This window comes from Aquila chrysaetos, chromosome 5 (genome assembly GCF_900496995.4).
Source record: "Aquila chrysaetos chrysaetos chromosome 5, bAquChr1.4, whole genome shotgun sequence".
NCBI classification, from domain to species: Eukaryota; Metazoa; Chordata; class Aves; order Accipitriformes; family Accipitridae; genus Aquila; species Aquila chrysaetos.
The window spans coordinates 17500287-17521815 of record NC_044008.1 but is presented as its reverse complement, the minus strand read 5'-3'; the positions used below and the strand labels follow the sequence as shown (position 1 = coordinate 17521815).

The 21529-nt window shown below is 38.0% G+C and overlaps 1 protein-coding gene across 4 annotated transcripts in view; it reads right to left on the bottom strand.

The window, feature by feature from the left end:
- Positions 1–687: 687 nt before the first annotated feature.
- The window catches only part of GRAMD4 (GRAM domain containing 4), an 81007-nt gene continuing 60165 nt past the window's right edge, over positions 688–21529 (bottom strand). For 2 of the 4 annotated variants that reach the window (XM_030015165.2, XM_030015168.2), the window contains 14 exons: positions 19841–19932; positions 18179–18270; positions 17147–17195; positions 16241–16312; positions 14850–14893; positions 14641–14750; positions 13206–13360; positions 10680–10715; positions 9848–9865; positions 9143–9290; positions 8585–8678; positions 7395–7479; positions 5617–5685; positions 688–4595 (listed from right to left, as the gene is read on the bottom strand). In XM_030015165.2, coding sequence (XP_029871025.1) covers positions 4494–4595; positions 5617–5685; positions 7395–7479; positions 8585–8678; positions 9143–9290; positions 9848–9865; positions 10680–10715; positions 13206–13360; positions 14641–14750; positions 14850–14893; positions 16241–16312; positions 17147–17195; positions 18179–18270; positions 19841–19932 — 1166 coding nt within the window. In that variant the 3' untranslated portion in view covers positions 688–4493. The remainder of the gene's footprint in view (positions 4596–5616; positions 5686–7394; positions 7480–8584; positions 8679–9142; positions 9291–9847; positions 9866–10679; positions 10716–13205; positions 13361–14640; positions 14751–14849; positions 14894–16240; positions 16313–17146; positions 17196–18178; positions 18271–19840; positions 19933–21529) is intronic. The other 2 variants (XM_030015166.2, XM_030015167.2) reach the window with 2 other exon arrangements.

Sequence of the window (21529 nt, the reverse complement as noted above, 5' to 3'; positions counted from 1 at the left end):
TGTGTACCCAGTGAAAGCCAGTGCTGTGCAGCGAGCCTCTCTGGCACACACCATGGATAAAGAAGCCCTGCCATTTATCCCCAGCAGCGTTACAGGTTACACAGAAGCACAGCCAAAGGCTCAGCAATTAGGCACGTGTCGGTGCAACCGATGAGCTGAAGTGACCGCAGATGCTGCACAACAGCTGCCACATCTGGATGTGAAACGCTTCTGCTGTGCACACCTCCTGCACACCTCAGGGGTGGAAAAAGGCTTATCCTCACCTCCAGTGCCCACCTGTAGCACAGTCTGCAGCTATTTGTTTCGTGGATGAACTCTGGCAGGTATGAGTTAGTACTCCTACGAACAGTCTTGTGCCATCCATGCCCTCCTGCAGGGCAGCATCTTAGAAATCACTCCTTGCTTTTTCATCCCTTAAATTAACTGTATGATTACAAAACGACAGATGTACTTATAGACAAAGATCTAACCAAAAATGTACATCCAGTCTGCAATACATTAACAGGATTATTTAAAACAAAACCATGTTCCTTGGGCTTCAAAAGCAGTGAGAAACAAAACCCACTCGCCTTCCCCCCAGTGACGGACTTGAGGTGGCTGTGAATCTGCCCAAAAGCACTAACTCACCTCGTTCCAAGAAATCAGGCGTAGTTTTGATAGATAAGTTATTAAAGTTTGTAAGAAGTGTTAGCACAAAGCATTTTTAGGTTTATTTAAATAAAAATTATAATTTATACAAGACTTTTTAAACAAACAAGATTTTCTTAAAAAATGTACAGGGCAAATCATTTCATTATTTCAATTCTTCATACAGTATAAGTCTTTTGTCAAACAAAAGTTACACTGATAATGAATTATTTACAACTTCAAAATATAGACTCAAACTTCAGACATAAAAATTTTAACATCCATTATATTTCAATGATTAGTAGAAATTAAACATCTGCCAAAATGTACAGAATTCAATAAAAACTACCAGTGTTTTCAATACAAGTTTAAGTAGCCAAAAAAAAAGTACATCCTTTCATCTCTTCACGATTGGATAAAATCTCTTTTCTCTTTGTCTGCAGGAACAATGCTGCTGGCGTCCTGTGTGATGTTGCTGCTAATAAATAGCTCGTTTCATTCAATCTTGCCTCACAAAAGCTACAGTGCACAGAAAGGCATGATTTCATATTTCGTCTTTTTTTGCCTTTTGAATTTAAATGGTCACCAATGAAGAATTAAAGCAGTCAGTTTTCATCTCCCTTTTTTTTTTTTCCTTTTTAAAAGGGACTCAAACTAACCAATGCACTTCTAAAGAAGTTAAATCCAATTACACGTGAATGATCCAGCAATGAACCACAGACATCAACAGAATTGCAAATATAAACAGCAGACAGACAGAATGACAAGAACATCACTTTCTGCTATTAGAAAGTAGCACTTTACATTAAGTGGTACGACCCATCCTGTTATTGAAGTACAGCAGGCTATACTGCAAGACTATGTAGGAAGATTGGAATTTAAGGTTAGAGCTTCAGTGTAATTATACAAGTCAAGTTTATATTTACTCACTGTCCATCCCCTTCCGCCCTCCAAACCTGGGAGAGCATAGCAGGAGGAAAAGCATGAGTAAACACACCAAGGTTACCTTCTAGTGTCTCTGAAGTCACATACACCACAGGAACAGTTAATGTAGCAGGAACTTGGACAACCCATCGTAAAGTGAACTTTGCAAAATATGTACATAGATGTTTGTCAGTTATATTACAACTCTATTTTAAAAAAAAAATCCAGTCTGTTTTCTATATATTAGAGTGAAACAATGTTGCATTGCAATTTGCACTAGGTTTACTGCTTTAAGAATCGCTAACTTTTAAGTTCACACTCTTAAAGTGCGGATTAATTTCAAACATCAACACGTTAGATTTTATAAGAAGTTTCTAATTTCTTTGTCCAGAAAAAAAATTTTAAGAGCATATTGTACGCATGAGGCATTTCAGTCTGGGAAAAGGATAATGACTTCTTTTCTCCCTCTCCAAAGCCTAGGTATGGTTAATTGTCCTGGCACCATCAACATCAGACCTATAGCTCCTCCAGGAACCAGAATCTAGGACAACCCTGTATACGAGGGTCAACCAGTGAAGGGTGGGAGGGGGAGGAGGTAATAAGTGCAAGTCAACTGATTTCCTACTGAAACTGCTGTTATGATCAGAGTGAAGGTATAAATTACATTTGAAAAATGATACAAAAATAAGAAAAAGAGCATGCTCTCTGTAAAAAATATAGTTTTCTGTTTCTTCAAAAAAAAAAGGATAACCTTAAACACACCCAAGGGATTTTTTTCTTAAGACAAAATGAATGAATCTGATTAAGATTTATATAACATTAAGCGATTTTAATGCCTATTTGTTAGTCATACTTCCTATTCAAGGAAGCTTCTAGAAAGGAAAGCCAAATGGTAATACACAGCAATTACAAAAAGAGATTAATTGGTTTTAAAGTAGGTTTGATGAGAAAAATTTAAGATCGAGGATTTTTACTTAAACATAAAACCTGCATGTGTAAAGTGAAGAAGCCATAAACTGTCAAGCTACATCCATATTAGATGGTGGCAAAATGGATTTCCCAACAGCTTCACTTGTATTTTAATTTTTCAGGCCCTGAGTTACACCATACGTAAGGAGGTCTTAGAAATGCACCCCTTTTTCAGGTCACATAAAGACATGTTCAAGTGCTACTCTAAAGGGAGAACTCAAAAATAGCATTTTAGCCATTACGGTGGATTCTCCCCCATTCTTGTTCACATTTCCACCCAGGCCACAGAGTTTTACCCTGTCAATGTTTCACTTTACACCACCCAACCAAATCACAGTATTCAACAGTATTTCTTCATATCAAGTTCATATTAAGTTCTCCATATCATGCCTCTTCATGGCCAGACTGAAATAAGGTTTGTACAGTTTGACTGCCACCTTCTTTCTAACTGCTGTGTTTGTTGAGAGACTTTAATCAAAAACTGTGCTATGAGTTAAACACCCTTTGGTGTTTGTCTCCCCTCATTTTACCCCTTTCCCTATAAAGAAAGAAAATTCCTGTTTAAAAGAAGAGAAGAAAAATCCATGAAATTAAGTCCCTTTTTTACATAAGAATTTGCATCTCCATTGTTTTTTGGGGGGGACATTCATATAATGTCTGGAGACATCCATACTACTCAACTCAAAAGACATAGCAAAGGAAAAGACATACTGGAAGGCTTGACATAACTCCTACTGTGCTTTCATGAGAATTCTAAACCTCTCAGATGGGTGCTATTATATAGAGTATAAAAGCTTTCTCATATTAAAGACAAAGGTCAATATGTGCTTTGTTGCTAGAAAGGCCTGAGAGAGTTTAGAGAAGGAGCACAGCCTTCCTGTTTTACCTGGCAGTTGGGTTTAATTGTTACTGAAATTTAACTTTGCAAGGGGAAAGACAGCAACATAACAATACCCCTCAAACTATGCTTTGAAAAGGAACTAGTGCTTTCAGCTGCTATATTGTAGTGTTATTTTATTACAAGGTAACTCAAGAGAAAAGCCAAATTAAAAAAAAAAAGTCATATCTCAGTTTAATTTCATTATTCCCACCTCCCCCAACACAGAAAGCCTGCAAGTCTTCAATGCATTAACATACAAACACCTTGTACATACAACATGTACAATAGTTGAGCCCTTCTATGACAAGTATCTACAGAAATACAAATATACGATGCCTAACATTTTAGGAACAACATTTTGGTGCCCTCTTTTATAAAAAGTATCTGCCTGCCTTCCCTCCTTTTACTTTGGTTAATTAGGAAAGGAAGATATAGTTACAAACTTTCTCCTCCATTTCACTGTACAAGCAATTTAAATGTCTATGCAGGAACCTAACCAAACCAGTAAAACATCCTTCTGCAATGCAATAATTAGCAAGGAGGAGTTATTTTAAGTGCAGTTTTAAATATGGAAATATTAAGATGATAATACTTCCCTGGTGTTGTTATCAGTTTTAATAAAGAACTCAAGTAAAAACTCTGAGCTGAAGAAAGAGACTTCAGGCTGCTGCAGTCATCATTCTCACATATTGGGGAAAAACAACTAAGATAAAGGGACAAATGCATCCTTAGTGGTATCAGTGGAATTAAAGGGATCAATCTGTTTCACTTTGTTATTTAGTCAGTTCTCCAAGTATCTTCCCAGCTTTTAATGTCAGTAAATAAACATTAAAAGTGCTTAATGTGCAAGGCTAATAGTGATGATAGCACTTTCACTGTTGTTTCATTTTGTTTTTGTTTTGTTTTTTTTTTTTACAAAATCCTTAAAAACAAACATGAAGGCATATATAAAATACACTTGATTTATGTAACAGATAGAATATAAACCACCAGACAAGAAAAATTATTGCAAAATAGATGAGGATGTTCATTTTTTTTTCACTACCAAGTTGTAAAATAAGAAAGTTTCCTTTAGATCTTCTAAGATAAGATACTAGCTCTCACTGCTTGATGATGCAGAGGTTATTTTCACATATTGGTTGAAAATTGTCTCAAAAGCTTCATCTCTGTGTACCATGGCACCAAACACCAAAGGCTAAATGACAGAAGAAAAGACCATGTCAGTCTGGAAATGAAAAATCTTCCCCTAGGTATAGGTTTGGCCAAATCAATAGCAACAGGAGATGAGCTCTACTTAAAGTGCATTAATAAAGACATAAGAATTTTTTTCTCTACTAAATCCTTGGATATATGGCAGAATTTCTAAGATTTTTTCACTTCTCCTCTTCTTAAAACAACCATGGCATATAAATGCAACTGCACAGAGTATTAGCAATGGAGAACACTTCAACTCTCTTTCCTCCCCATCTGCTCAGTGCATGATGTTTTACTGATTGACCTCTGCCTCCGTTAAAGATTTTTAGAAATCTTTATCAGTGCCTCTTTGCTTTGGCTCATAGAATATTTATTTAGGTAGATGAGTATTTTCAACCTTGTAATTAAGAAGTACTTCTCAGTACTAAACGGAGAATAGGAAGCCTGGTACAATGGTCATGTGACTTGGAGAAAAGTTATTTATAGGTGATTAGTTTAAAATAAGGTTCAGTCATATGTTATGAAAAGCTACAGTCTCCCAGAGGGTATTTGAGGCTTAGAGAAGCTTAAATGTTCAGCAACATAAGACTGAAACAGGAAAACCGCATCTGAGGGTCAGGCCTTTCCACTCCAAAGCTGCCTCACCCACAGATACTCTCAAGCCATCAGCTTTTCGTTCCAGACTGCACAGCAGAGCAGCCCCCATGCTCCTGATGAAGGATGCTGGGGAATGGCCAATGGAGGTAGTGAAATAATGAAGCAAGTCTTTCTGAAGCGTTACAGTAAAATAGCCCAGATGCAGCAGAATAAGCGAAATGTTTAAATTAAAATTCTGAAGCCAAATATACTGAATAATAGACAATTGAATTAAAAAAACACAAAAAAAACCCAAACAAAAAACCACACCACTGGCATAAGGAAAAAAAAAAAAAAAAAAGCCTTTATGTTAGTGCTAGCCAGCGAAGGAAGACAAAAAGGGCATGAAGTCAAGCACAGCAATACAGATACAGCCAGCTACTTACTTTTTGTGTAGATGGTGTTGATACAGCAATACCCATCCCTGATCCCGGGAGAACAGAGAGCACTTTATACTAAAAAGAAAAAAAAAAAAAACCCAGACCAAAGGTATCTTACATACCGAACAATTGCAAAAGGTGCTGAGAAGGTTAAACAACTCGTCACTGGTGTATCCTCCCAGCCACAACTAACAGACCTCTATTAAAAACAAGAGGCCGCCAGACGATGTTCTTTGACCCCGGAGTCGGTGGGTATAGCGCTACCCATACCGCGAGAACCTGCCTCTCCTCTTCCTCCCATGCGCTGCGGTGGCACCCAGCCTGCCTGCCAGAACCGGCTCTGGCCCTAAACTGAGCACCCCGGTACCGCTACGGCGCGTGGGAGCTGGCCCAGCCGCGATGCCAGGGACCACGCCGGCTGCTGGACAGTGCGGGCAGGTCGTACACCCTGGCCCTACATGTATATCTGTACGTGAGACTGTGCTTGTGAGTATCACCTAGAGGTTTCCCTAGAAGTAATATTCATCCACTGTTTAAAGGAGCAGCAAGCAGACCAGAAAAAGCTTCTTTTTCAAAATTAAACAGACGAACGGGGTAAGTATAGGTTGTTTATTGGTCTGTTTTTTTGGGTTTTGTTTGTTTGTTTGTTGGTTTGTTGTTTTTTTTTAAAGAAAGTCTGTAATGCTAAGGAATACAGTTGGCTGAACTGGGGAATATCCCCAAGGGGGAAGAGACCCTGAGTCTGGCCTGTGTTCCCCACCCCTAAATAAACCCAGGCACAGTATGTTTTTATGCCTGGCTGCACGATCCCAGTCTCATCTTCATTAAAAAAACTACACAGATGCAAAAGGACCTTTATGGCAGTAGACCTACTAAACAATGAGCCAGCATATACTTGAAGTATGATGTTTAAAATCCATCAACATGAGTTATTAATTCCAACAGGAATGTTCAAGTTATGCATAAGTGTCAGCTTAATAGACATGTGATATAAATAGAAGGAACTAATTTGAAAATCTGGAGGTACTTAACCAGTAGACACCAGACTGAGGTGTTTCTTTGCACAGCATGATTTAATCTGTGGCACTCAGGGCCACAGGATGTAGTAGAAAGCAGGAGTGTCTGCATTTAAGAGTAGGACAAGTTCAGACAGGGTAACAAAAAGTGACATTAAATGCCATATAGAGTGAAGCAAAGCACCAATAAAGCTGTTGGTGACTGCAGGCTGATAAAACTCAACCAGAGAAAGGATCACATTGTACTTGCCATGCTTCCAACCATCCACTTCTTGCCTCTGTTAGTGATGAGGTCCTAATTAGATGAAACTCCAGCCTGATCCCGTCTAACAATTCTAATGATTTACCTTTCTCCACTGACAATAATGCCTCATCCCTCTGAGGCATCTACTTTTAAGATGGTGCATCTACTGATATCAACACGCAAACTGAAGTTAGTATTACACAATTCCTGCTAACAATAAATCTTAAAGCCGACACAGCTCTAACCAATGCAGGAGTTAAGAATCAACACAAATTTAATTTTAAAATAATTCAGAAGTGTAAGGGTTTAGTAAACTACTTTGGTTTTATGGTCATAGTGAGTTTGAGTCCAAATGGCTAAACAAGCGGTTCTGGGAAATATTCTTGATCAAAGAATTACATTTTACTTATAAAAATTATCAACTGCATGCTTTTTCAAACTAACATAAGCAGAAAAGCAAAACATGACTAGCTGAACATAAAAAACCAGCTTTCGCCCCTAGTTGCAGCACAAATCAGACATACCTTCTGAATATCTGTTATATCCGTTAGCTTTATAACTTTATTTCTTTTAGATGAGCCAGATTTGGAGCTTTCGAAGCACAAGTAACTGAAGACAAGGAAAGAAAATGCTCATTTTGATACAGTATTCTAAAACAAAGCTCTCAACATCTTATCACTTCTGAAGTTTGAAATCTCACAGGTTAAAACCAGCTTCAAAAAAAAAAAAAAAATGAAGCACACAATTCAGTTATGGCTTCTAATTTTGAGCAAACATTTGTAAATTCTAGCAACCAGCTAACATGTCTGAAAGCCCAGAACACACAGTATGCACACAAACACACACAAAAAAAAATCTTGTATTTATATTACTGCACTGAATGGTTAAACCTGACAAGCATTTTAAAGACACAGGAAGCACGTATATCCTTTAACAGTTGAAATACCAAATCTCAAAAGGCTTATAAATCTTTAACCATCCTAAAAGAAGATTAATGGAAAACACTGTGTTAGTTTCATGCTATTGTGATGCAAACAAAAGCTCAGATTTCTAAACGCTGGAGAGTACTCTCCATCACTAGGTGACATTGCATACAGATGAGCTTTACTTCCATTCATTACACCCCAAAGGAATTTCAGTGCAAGAGACCCAAACAGTAGTGAGGATAGCTAGTCAGCTCTGGGAGGCTGGGGGGTAAGTAAGGATTAAAAAAAAAAAAAAAAAAAAAAAAAAAAAAAAAAAAAAAAAAAAAAATCAAGTACTAGTTTTGAAACCAAGGCTTGAATTTCTATGTTCTTTTTATTGCACACTGTTTCAAGGAGGCTATACAATCAGTTTCCTTTAAAAAAAAGAACAAAGAGTATTTGCCAAATAACCATTGATCACAATTCTCCAAATACACTTAGCTTTTAGGTTTCTTTTTTGTATATAGGTAGTATGTTATCCACATCAAGAACTGCAGCGACTAACAGCTAACTATATAGAGCTACTCTCCATTCCTATGCAAGCCTTTCCAAGGCAAAACCACATTTGTTAAGCCTTACCACACCCCAGATTCAGCTCTCCCTCTGCTATGGTGCTTTCTTGAGGTTTTAAACCACCATGAAAAGGCATTTTTGTTTCAAAACATTGTTAAAGGATTACTTTTAGATTCAATTTTTTAAATGTCTGTTAAGTTTCCCTCTTAAGAAATGTGTGGAGTGCAATGACTCACTTTTCTGTGACATAAAGAACTCCATTCCTGATGTAGTCTGTAGGCATCTTCCTATCTCTGTTAATCAAGCAACAGCGCCAGCCATTTTCACACACTGAAAAAGTCATAACAAGAAATCTTACTTTAAGAAAAAGAGAGACAGACATGCATTAGCCCCAACAGTTTCCTTATAAAACAGCAGAAAACACTGAAAATTAAACTTTAGGTACCTAAAACTAGACATGTTTACAAAGAAAAGCCTAAACAAGGTGTTTTTAGATACTGCAACATCTGTTTTGACACTGGTTTTAAAAAAACACAAACCAAAAACCACTGACACAATTATTCCCTTTAACTTGCCTATTCCATTTGCATTACCACAAAAGGCATGCCAGGCTGTCCATCCTTTCAAAGAACTGCAAGGATGTGGAATGAAAGAGACCATCCCCATTCATCCTACTTTAAAGCAAGTCTTTTTAATCAAAAGCTTATACCTGCAGATTGAAGAAAGGGAATTCAACTTTAACCTATCCTTGGCTTTTTAGAAAATACTAGTGTAGCCTCCCTGTTGCATAATACCTGCCAAAGGACGCTCATTTTCTGACAGGTTAAAAACTTCATGGAAATTCCCCCTCTTGGTGGTATGAAAACGACTTGTGTCTTCATCTTTGCTTATTCCAGTTGGGGCGCTTGAGCCCACATAACTTCTGGATGCTGCTGTTTGAAGCTGCAGAAAAATAAACACGATACCAAAATTTGAACAGCAACATTTAAGGTGTGCTCTTAAAAATAACTTGGCTAACTACTCTTCCTAAAAAAAAAATAAATCTGTAACACAACAATTTTCATTAACTACTTAATAAAGTTAACTTGAGCCTATTGCACTGTACTATTGCTATAGCACAAAACTCTAATGTGCTATCTGAACATAATCTTTCAAAGTGCTGCCCTTTGATGGACACCCTTTGCAGGGGTGAAAGTGCATGGTGCTAAATGCACCTATCTTAAAATACCATTTTTCTGCAGTAAAGGGTATATCTGATAGATACAGCTAAGTCACTGCACACAGCTCCAATTATTATACTAGTGGGACTAGGAACAGTTAATACATTACCAGTACTTGGCTTGTCTTCAAGAGACAGACCAAGCACAAAATATTATTGCACAAAATAAGTTTAGAAAGAAAAAAGAGCAAACAAAGAAAAAGCCACAGAAAACTGCTTAAGCTCATTATGAATACAAATGCTGAAATTGAAAGGAAGTTTTCCACACTATGAACCATACCTTTTCATGCCCTGACAGCTAGCAGGAAAAGAAACAAACAACACAAATGTGACAGTGACAAAAGAAAAAAGTGAAGTCTATTTAACAGTATAATACATAGAATAAAACATGAACTGAGTGACACTGCAAGATCTTGCTCACAAACCAAAAGACTACACACAATGAATGCAATTAAAAAAAGAAAAGTTATCAGTGGTTAGAGCACACCAGTTCAATTTATTCAGGTTGCATTAGAGCCATTGATCTTTCCTTTGCTTTGAAGTTACACTGAATTTTGAGAGTGTTGACATGTGAAATAAAACTGGAATGGTTGTCAGCATCCTTGAGAGGGCGGGGGGCAGGGGGGAAGACAGCATGGAGTTCTCACAACCGAAGTACTTGAGTAAAATCGACTTTTAAACAGAGCTCTTGAACCACTGGAGACTGCCCTAGCAAACAAGTCTTGCTTCTGGAAGGACAGCAGGCAGTTTCTTTTGGAAAGCTTGCCTGCATTTGCTTTTTCATCTTGGTGGGGCACCACACGATTCCAAAGGCTGGCTTTTGTCATCGAAGCATTAACAGCTCTGTTCTTAGCCTTACCATACACATGCAGTTAAACAACTGGCAAACTGACAACATGCAAGCTCCAGACTAAGCCCTTCTTCTGTAAAGGCCTGATGCTGTCGGAGGCCAACTAGCCTCTGCTGGCTTTTTTTGCACGTAAGTTGGCAACACTCAACACTTCGCAGGATTTAGCACTTACAAAAGAAATCCAAAGCAAATGAAAAAATGCGCACTGCAATTGCTGACTAGAAACCAGACTGACAAAACAGGCACAGCACAGGGTATTTACCATCCAGCTTTTAGGGTAACTGTAATACAACGATGCCTTGGGGGAAAAGAATAAAGAAAGTTGACATAGAAAGCAAATGGTTGAATGATAACTGTACTATTGCTTCAGTTACTGCCCTTCTGCGGTGCTCTTAGCAATGATCGAGCCCCTGGAACCAATGAAAGGAACAGCTTCTCCAAAAATTTGTGTGCAAGTAAAGATCAGATAAATTTTTTGAAGGCTGTCTTGGACAAGTTATTTGGCTCCATATGCACGTAACCACATGAAGCTCCATGGCCCAAAACGTAAAAAAGTTCAGGATAAGAGGTCTAATGCTTTTTGTGCTGGCTTAAGGATTATTCCTGCTCTCTGCTACACTGATTCCTACCTATCCGTTATATAAAGAGATTAAAAAAAGGTGTTTAAACTTCAGTACCACATCCCATCCGGTGGCTGAAGATATGAGAAAGTTCTTCCCTTACTTCTAGTCCTTCCTAACACAGGCAAATGTTTCCTCCTCTACCCTTAAAAAAAAAAAATCAGCTAATTTATCCATAAGCACCCAGGCTTGAGACAACCTACGGTCGATTACTCAAAAGAAAAGCACTGCATCCAATTTTGATAAGCCTTAAATCTAACTGGAAGTGATTGGATTTGTAATGTTGGAAGAGTCCTGACTGTCTGAAAACGTCACCAACAACCTGGAGGCAGGAATATCTGGAGGTATTCCTTTTCACTTGATCTGTTGTCAGCTTTTGACATACAACCTTTACCCATCAGATACTGTTGATAGGATTGTTCTCTAAGGACACAAGGTCAAAGTGGTGGTATAGGCAATGAATATTGCATTGTGTCTACGTTTACAGTGTCTTGTATGCTGTTTAATGATAAGAAGCCAAAGCAAATGTACATATGCTGGCACTACATGTTTTTGGGCTCTGCCTTTTCTATGAAAAAAATGAAAAACCTATTTGGTTTTTACCTTTTCATACAAACACCCCTGTTTTGTATACTATGAGGTTCCCAGAAATCTCTCAAGGGGTAAGAAGGTTTGTCTAAAATTATTGAGACCAAGTTAATGGTTTCAAAGACATTTAGAAGCAGATAATGCACATCCTTTCCAGGCAGACAAGCCAAGCCCATAAAGTCAGACACAGTAGTACTAAAACTCTGGTCTACTTGTCAAAACTTAAGCCATAAGGAAAAGCCAGAAGGGATAATTATTCTCTAAGTTTATGGATTCAAGTTCAGCAATTCATAGCTTTTCCACCTCCAAGGCAGATTAAAGACACCCGGCGAGAAGCTGCCACCACCACCACAGTATGTGAATGATAACCTGTAAGCTTGAGAAGCACAGAAACCTTTAAGCCCATCTTCTGCAAGCAAGAGAAATACCAGCTATGGACAGCTCCATCCAACCGCTCAGTCACCTCTCTCGTCCCTTGGAAAATAGGAGCAGAAGACTCACTTTCTGTCAGAGACTGTCTTTCTCTTCTACTTCCTTCTGAAATACTCAGATTATGCTGCAGTTATTTTACCACCAGCTGCTCCATCACCCCCAGAACCCCATACTACTTCTTCACAGGTTAACAACCAAGGGTTCACGTGTTTAACCCTTTGGCTCTCCAGTTGTGTACCCAGGCTGAATTATTGCTAAGTGCTGCATATTTTAGTCAGTGAGCTTATGACAGTACTCAGATACTCCATGAACGTAATTAGATACCGTAATAAGAGGCATTAAGCAAATGCTAAAATGGGATTAGACTGAAGTTTTATTACAACTATTTTTATTTTTAAACTAATAAACATTGACAAATTCAGGGATACGGAAAAGCATGACTTGCTTTTCAGTTGTCATGTCAGGCCCCCAAAAAATTTGCAAAGATGCACAAAATGCAACACTTAAAGATTTAACTATGAGATTTTAACGAAAGAAAAATTTACTGTTGGAGTACCAACATGGTAAAAAGTCATTTATCACCACTATGTTAAAAGGTCATCCAATACAAATAACCATAAGACATAATGCCTAAATCTGTAAACTGCTTTATTACCTCTGTTAATGCTTATCCCATTAGTAAGCTGCATATTACATCCAAGCCTTTTTTTATTTATTTTTTAACTAACTGTTCTTCAATCTACACAAGCAGCTGAATTTCCACTGAAAAAGAATGTCTGAGAACAGAGAATGGGAATACAAAAAGACTAAATTTTGACAATAAAATCACACAGAACGTATGTTACAGAAATTTATATGAATATGGATGGTGTTATTTTTTGCGTTTAGCTTCATAGGACTTCCAGTATATGTATATTTATATACACATTTTGATAATAGTTTTCTTTCTTACAAGAAACAGAATCCATATAAAAACTCTGTGGATCATGAAAAAAATTTAAAAAAAAAAATAGAACTAACATTGACTTGTAGGATTTAATTAACCTTCCTTTTAATGTGCTCTAGTCACTGGGGAAAAGGGAGAGGGAGAAAGGGATCCAATTTTCAGATGTTGGGAACAGAGGGACAAAAAGATTTATTACCCTTACCCGTCTCGACACTGTAGCATTAGATCTTTCTTTGAGCTGAGGATCTGTCGGGAGACTTGTCCAGATGATATAAGGAGTATCATACTTAGCTCTTAGTCTGGGGCATCGTTTGAAGATAAAATCAATAAGGAAAAATTTGATTCCAGCATAGAGTCCTGAAAAAAAGGTCACTTTAGTAGGCGCGTTGAAGGGCATTAAGAACATCACTGCTTTGATCATGTTTTAACAAGTTCATGAATGAAACCAAATTCTGTATTTTCAGTCATAGTGCTAAACCGTTCTCTTGGTTTTAATATTTTGATTCTTCTTCCAGAGGCAAGAAATTATTTTTCTTTTCCTCCGCTGCCCAGATTCCTTCCTCCCCATCCCCAGTTCTTTTAAACCACTTACGTAGCTTCTTATGATGCAGAAGAATATTAAAATAATACAAACATACATTCCTTGTTGCCAGAAGCATTCTGAAAAATTATATACTTCCAAAACAGAAAACGTGCCAGAGCATTCAACTCTGCAGCTCCCTGCAGGAATTTAAATGGCAACAGAGGGCTCTCATGTACTACATTAAACTCTATCTTCCAGTCAGTATGTTCTCTTATCTTACACAAGGTATTTCCTTGCATTCTGCCAGATTAATAAAGGCTTGAAATACTCTCTCAAAACTTTACTGAATGCAATTCAGATCTCTTTCTATGAGTCAGAGTAAAAAAATAATTCCTCACACATCTAAGTCAATTGTCACATCAAGCAAACCTATGTTTATGTTCAAGCTAACAGTCTGACATTCAGTGCCACTAAAAGTAATATTGATTTGATCATATCATTACTTTAATGGAAAAAAAAGAAAAAAAAAAAAGAGAATTCTTGGTTCACAGGACGTGGCTTCATATCTCAGAAAAAAGACAGTCTCATGCTATCGCAAAAACCCTCTTTTCCCAATTCTCAGTCGAGAGTTTAAGTATCTGCAACTTCACCCACAGTAATCTGTTCATTTTGTACAGCCTATCTTCCAAGTTTTACAAGTAGTCCCATTAACCCTTTCATTTTTCTCAACCCTGTCATTTTTGTGCCTTCTATGTGGTCCCACGTATTTAATTTGCAAGGATGTATGAGTGAAAAAAACCCAAAATATAGGACTTTCTGGAAGCCTTGTAGCTGATAGTCTGAAGACCTCTGCTAATAGCTCATCATAAAGTTCCCCTCTTCAAGGAGAGAATGCATTATCCAGTCTTTTTCTATTATATTATGTATCCAGAGATGGTTTTCAAAACGCACACGACAAACAACGTCAAGCACAATGAAAATACTTTAAAACTCTGCATTAATAAGTAATGCAGAGTTTTCCTTCTTAAACTCTAAAATTCTCCCTCTAAAGATCACTTTAAGTTTTAACACATTAAGTCTAGACTGTAACAGGTCAATTATTTATTACGTTTACCCATTGCAAGCCCAATAATCCTGTAGGGCAAAAAGCAGGATGCAATAAAAGCTGCCCATAGAGTAATGTAGAGCTTCTGTGTTATTTCTGGCTGGACCCACATGAACAAGCTGAAAACAAAAAGAGAAACAAAATTTTATTACTAGCATTCCAGACATTGGTCAAGGCTTGTTTTAAGAGGAAAAAAAGACTCATGTCAGATAACTTACTTTTTAATTTTTTCCAGTATGTCTGCCATCTTGCCAAAAAGGTTCTACATAAGAAGCAAGAGAATTATAACCAAATGCTGCATTATTTTGAGCTTTTTCTCCACATAATAGAAACCAACAGTTATCTTACCCTGTTGGTAATAAGCAATTCCCAGAAGTGAGTTTTTTAACTCATTTTTAGCCATTTATGTACTTCACAATTGAGTAAATACAGAACAGAATAGCAATACTCAATGACTTCCACCTCATTGAACACCTTGTTCTGAAACTCGTGCTTGACTGTTAGAAGTGAAGAAGTTATCTTACCCCACTGTCACAACTGGAAAGAGTTTACATCACTGCAAATATTTTAAATTAAGGTGTCAATCTAAGAGTTAAGAAATTCTGTCAGTAGGTAACAAAATGTGAAATTTCTTCACACATTTTGAGCACTGAAATCTCAGGCAGTGGTTACTGAGTTCATCAAATGTTGGACTCATAGCTTCTTTAGAAACACACCACCACCAGGTGTTTATGATATACCCTTTGAGTTACTAGATTCCATAGAATTCCAACAGTTGTTGATGCAAACAGACCCCTGCTCAGGACTAAGAGGGTTATTCAGCCATCTCCTCTAACCGATTCTTGCTGTCAACAGGACCTGTAAACTTCACCTTCCCAATAAATTTCCAAAGGCATATAAACATATGCACCACCACCAGCAGAAGGAAGGAGATCAGCGTACACAGTTGGCGAGACAAAGGTAAGCTACTTTCAGCAGTGACACATCGTTAGACATGGCACAAAGCTGCAGTTCAACTGGATGGTGGAGTCACTCAGCTGCTAGGGTAGCTCATCAAGCTGGTGGAGCTGGGAGAAAACCTTCGCCTGCCCTCTCCCACACAAGCAGCAGATTTCAGGGCTGTGGTGGGGGATGGTGTTTAAAACAGACTGTTTCAGAGATGCTGTGCAAACTGTTGAATTAACACAGCTAAACAGACAGTTGAAGGAATAGGGCCTCTTACACCAGTTTTGCAACTAGCAGATCTGGGAAATGGATCCATACTCCAGTACACTGGTAAGATCTGCCACCTGACCTACATTATCAGAAGCTCATTTGCATATATTAGGGGAAAAACCATCAGAAGCTGCTTCTGTTCCCCTTCAGACCTCGCTCAGAGCCGTGACTGCAGAATTTTGACCAGTTCTCTGAAGCATCATGCCATTCCAGAAACTCCAGGCATCTTACTGAGATTTCTATTGCTTGTAAGTAAAGATCCCTATGCAAGGAAAATATTGCTTGTTTAAATGTTTGTTTTCACATGCTGCATAACAAAGTACTTTGACCACTTGGACTATGAACCTCCTCGTTCTAAGGAAGCAGCCAGAGAAGTCCAAGAACAGCACAGTACCTGCGCCTTCTGAGCCACGTCTAGAACAAGCTGAAACTTTTCAGACACCGTCAGGTCCTCTTTTGGGGGTTCCTTGGGCAAGAAAGAGATAATCCATTAATTTTCAGCTCAGCTAAAACTGGTATTTTACAAAATTCCTCATGAAAACATGACTCCTCAACATTCTTGGCAATAGTCCTCTTGCTTTAAACAGTCTCTAAATTTGCCAAGTTCCTCCCTTGTTTCAGATCTACTGTTTGTGCTGGTTATCTTTAGTTATCAATGCTTTTCCTCCATGGTATATGCAAACATAGTAACATGAGGCTGTGAAAGATGCAGTAAGTCTTTGGAACAGCATGGTTACAAATGACTTTCAGTCTATGAACACACACTTAAACTGACCTACTTCTGGTCTAGCATAGAAATGTTTTTTTTTTAAGTTTTACGTCTGTAACTTTATTATTTGTTTATTTTAATAGGTTATTGGCCTTTTAAGAGTATCAAAATTATCCTGGAAGCAAGGCCTCACTAAGTCTTACTAAAAAGGTTGAAATTCAAAGAACTCATCTTACTTACAATACTTCCTGCTTAGAGCAGGATATGCAAATATTTATTTCAAACATAATACAGAGATAACAGAATGCAAGGCTTCCTGAAGATCCCACAGGTTCTAACTTGTCCCAGGCTGGCATATTAACATTTATTCCAGAAATGTCATTCAAGTTTGGACTACTTTATGGTGAAACACCCAAACCTAGTGCTGTTGGTGAAGATTTCTAAATTTAAAGAGAAAGAAAAAAGCTGTAGTGTCTTTATTTGCATCTTACTCTTCCCTCCTTTTACAGCTACCCACATAAAAGACAGAGGAGGGTTTTGAAGGTGCAACTTTTAACATAGGCATATAGGCCAAACCCATCAAAGACCTACCATGGGTTCAGAAACTTCAGGCACAATGCTCCACTGTATTCTCCAACCCCTAGAAGTTATGGAAATAGTTAAAGAGAGCAAGTACTTCTTCTCCACCTGCCAACATGGATTATTTGTAAGAGGTTAAAAAGTAGTTTTCTGCAACAAGCACTTACGGCTTAAAAAATAAAACAAATGATCCCCAAATCAACAAAGAACCCACAAAATAACATAAGCATAAGTGGCCAACAACAGACAGCTTTAAAGTATATACATTAAAAAAAAATTATATTAGCTAGGTGGATACTACACAGAATCACTGCTTGTGGGTTTTACAACAAAAGTGAACTGTGTGCACAGAGTAAATAATTAGGAATATTTTTTTTTGTTTTTTTATGTGAACAAAATTGTATCAACTTATTTTGGAGCCTATTTGCTACTGGTAATTTTCAAACAGAGTGTCAGACAGTAAGTATTAATTAAGAAATCAGAAAATTATTTTAAAATATGCACATTAAGATCCTTCCCACCATTGTTAGCTTTTTAAGGGGGAAAACACCATTAGCCTAAAATAGCATTTTTAAGAGATCCTCTCAGTACAGAAAATGTACCTTTTTTTCTAAAAAAAGAAAGTCTTAATTTTTAATAGAGACCAAATATACAAATGGAAAAAGCCTGCCATTTTAAGCCTAGGTGAAAATCCTCTCCAGGGAAAAGCAGCAGGGTTCAATATTTAAGGTGATGTTCTCCACCTACTCTGAATACTGCAGAATATTTTTATTTTAGAATTTTAAAGTGTTGAGGGGTTTGTCTGAGAACATGCAGCATCATTTATGATGACCCAAGTCACAGGAAATGAAGACAATTCCTTAGAATAGTCACAAATTATAGAAACTGAGCAATGAAATTAAGGATATTAGAGTTTGAATTTCACTTTGTTAAATTTAACTCACAATGTTAGAACAGGTAACAGTTTATGACTCAGTGCAAGAATAATAAAACATCTTTCAAGCAAAGTGTTACAAGAGAATAATCTAGTATTTAAGTAAATACCTGGCTATGAGGTAATTTAGGGACAACCTCAAAATTGCTAAAAATAAGAACATAGGAATGGCCCAGCCATGCCATACAGCATTCATGTAAATCTGCAGATTAAGAAGAAAAAAAGAAAAAAAGAAAAAGAGAGATGTGGATTACAAATTGGGGTACAGTGAGTTATATGAAATACCGTTTCCCACTGTACTGTTGGTTTCAGAATCAGACAACTCAGATCACAAAAGTTAATAAGTTTTAGCCACCCCATGACAGACAATAGCACTGCATTCATGAATGTAAAGTTGAAACTAAAAGATTGAACTAAATCTCCAGAGAGGACACTTAAATAGTGCTCAGCTGCTTGAAAGAATGAATATTTCCAACACTGCAATTGCATGAAGGTATAGAAAAAAAAAGTAAACCTTAAAAGTTTGTGAATCTGCTACATGACCATGATATGGTCTGACCTCACCAAGACCAGCTGAAGCAGTGGTATGGTACAAGAATTCTAACAGTCCCCTTACAGGGCAACGGGATAAACTCTTGCTGTATTATTTCAGGTCAACTAAATCCCAAATTTTTACCAAGCTTAAAAAGACTGTAGGAAAACAGGTCTTATTTTACCTAACAAGTACAGACACAAAGTGCTTCAAAAGGTGTTCTGTCCCCTTCCCAACTTCTGAAAATACAGACACTACAGCCTCCCTGCCAAGAGACATTAGGCTAATTTTTACTGATAACCCCAAAATGAAGCATAGCTCTGGCTCTGATGTCCCAGAGCTTTCTGAACAACAGCTGAAGTTCCTTCCTTCACCTTGTATCTGAAGAATGGGTTTGTCAGGACAGGTGAGAGAAAAATCAGTTCATAAGGAAAAGGGACAGACACAGGGCACCAGGAGGGGGAAGTCTCCTCAATATTCCTTGAGCTGTGCCATCAAAGCAGCATTAAGTAAGGCTCTGTAACTTACAGGGAGGGATCATTTAATGAAAAGGTGCGTGACACTTTCACCAAACAGGTTCATTCAACAACTACTGGTAATAATTTCTGAGTATCAAAATATTTCATATACACTGTGACCAAACAAATTTAGATCATTTAATTAACAATTGGAAGGAAAACAAATAAAAACTCTACTAAACAGTTATGTCACTTTGTGGCATTCAAACCTCCTTACATAGCATGGGAATACTTGAATTTAGCTCACAGACCCAATGTTTGCACATTAAATGATACTCAAATCAGGGCATTTTGTTTCTCATCAGTAAGTATGATCCTAACAAAGGCCAAAGAGCACTGATGGTGAACAATAGCTTCTTATCAAACACAGCTACTATCAGCATTTCAGCCCTAGACAAGGGATTTTCCAGACGCTGAAGTAACCATCAAAATACAGTACTGGGAGACAGGAAACAAGAAATGACAGAACGATGACCAAATCATTCTAAGTTATTTTAACAGCTTCAGAACTATGCTACAAGAAACCCAGAATACACAATTTAAGTGGCTTTGAAATATAATTGAAGTGACAACTACCAGTATTTTGTGTTAAATGAAATTACACTATTTGATTTGACTTAAATTGCAGCATAAGCCCATCTCAGATATGGCAGTTTCAATGAATTTTGTTAAATAATACATTTAAAAGTTCTTATTACTCCTGGAGGAATAGGATAACTTACAATAAAGGCAATAGCAGAAGTGTAGATAGAATACCAGTCTGATAAGGCAGAAAGATTCTTCACAAAATTAGTAACAGGTTTGGCACCTCTCTCTAAACAGAAGTGGAGAAAAAATACAACTGTTAGAATTAGCTGGCAGTGGTTAAATCACTTGTAAATGACAAACACCCAAATCAGAAAATTAACAGGAATATTCAAGACATGTAAAGATAAAAAGGCTAATCCAAATTAAGAAAAATGAAATCCATCAATGTAACTGAACTAGTTAGGTAATCGATTTCCAAAAACTGAAGTGTTATTCAAGACAAAGGTTATGTCTAAACTCTGAAGTACAGACAAAAATAATCAATACCCTCTACAAGGGTACCCTGGATGCTGATAGCAGTCTGTTCTGAGTCCTGTTCATGCTACCCCGAAGACCTCCGCACAGGTGAGTTCATCCCACTGTAAAACAAGGTAAATTAGCCTGACTGGACTCCAAGCCACCAAGGAACAACTTGCTGCTGCTTGACCAAGCTAGCTTAAAACCAGGATAGATCTCTCTTGGCTACGTTTCTGCAGGAGTCTATCCATTGGTAGCATTTTGCTGCTTACTCTTCCTAAGCCAAGAGACACAGGACCTTGCTGCCTGAAGAAGTTTTTCTCCCACCTCTGCAGACCTTTGCTCTCGCAGTCACCGCACAGGAGACAAACCTGTGCCGGGAGAGGCATCACTCCCATGCACAGATGCCCACAGCCAGCCAGTGACAGCAACAGGAGCTCTTCCTCAGCTCCCTAAAAAAGACTTGTCCTTTACCCTTCCTATTCCTCTAAGCTCTTTTACCACTTGGGCAAACTAGCTAGGGGACACAAGAAAACAGGAGAGGGCTGCTGCAAGACGGCCTTTGCTTTCTCTGTTGGAACACACGGGTTTTGCCTTCCCTGCTGAGAAGAGTGACGACTTCTCTTGCACAGGAGGCCCCTGAAGCACCCATCATCGTTTGCAGTATAGCTCACAACTTTCAAAGGCTTTCCTCAAGAGAACTTGCGACTTGCTGTCCAAGTTTGTTTGGCTTGAAATTCAGCTATCCTTGATACATTCCCTATGGGAAGTAATTAAACAGCTAGGACTAGATTTCCTTGAGCATCAGGACAACCAAAGCAGTGGATGAAGTAAGTGGAAGGGCATGCTTGAGGCACTGGAGGTGGTCACAGACTCGAGTACTGCTCCACCATCCTCCACCAAACCTGCAGGGAAACCGCTGGTGACAACAGGGGTCTTGAGAGCATCCAAGGGTCCTGAGAGCTCTGGGTGGTCGTCAGGCACCCCTGGACAAGAGGGATCTAGATTTTGTGGCTCACCGAGTGGAAGTTAAGAACCACTTAAAGCTTGAGCTTAATACTGCTTTTTTTAAAAGCTATTCTGAAGGCAACGCACATCCACCAAGGAGAACAGGTCACAAGTACTCTCCCAAACGAAACTAGAATGAATACCAGCATTAGAATAAGGAGAACAAAACTGACCTTACATGGAGATTACAGACCCTTATTTCAACTTCACCTTCCCCCTTACAATAATTTAACAATTTGGAGCACAAATCAGCCATATTTTTTTTTCAGGCTAGCAATTCTTTGCTGTACAGAACTTCTGGAGGGCTTAACTACTTTGTTTAACCCGCTATCTTGCATCCTCCACCTTCCAAAATAATT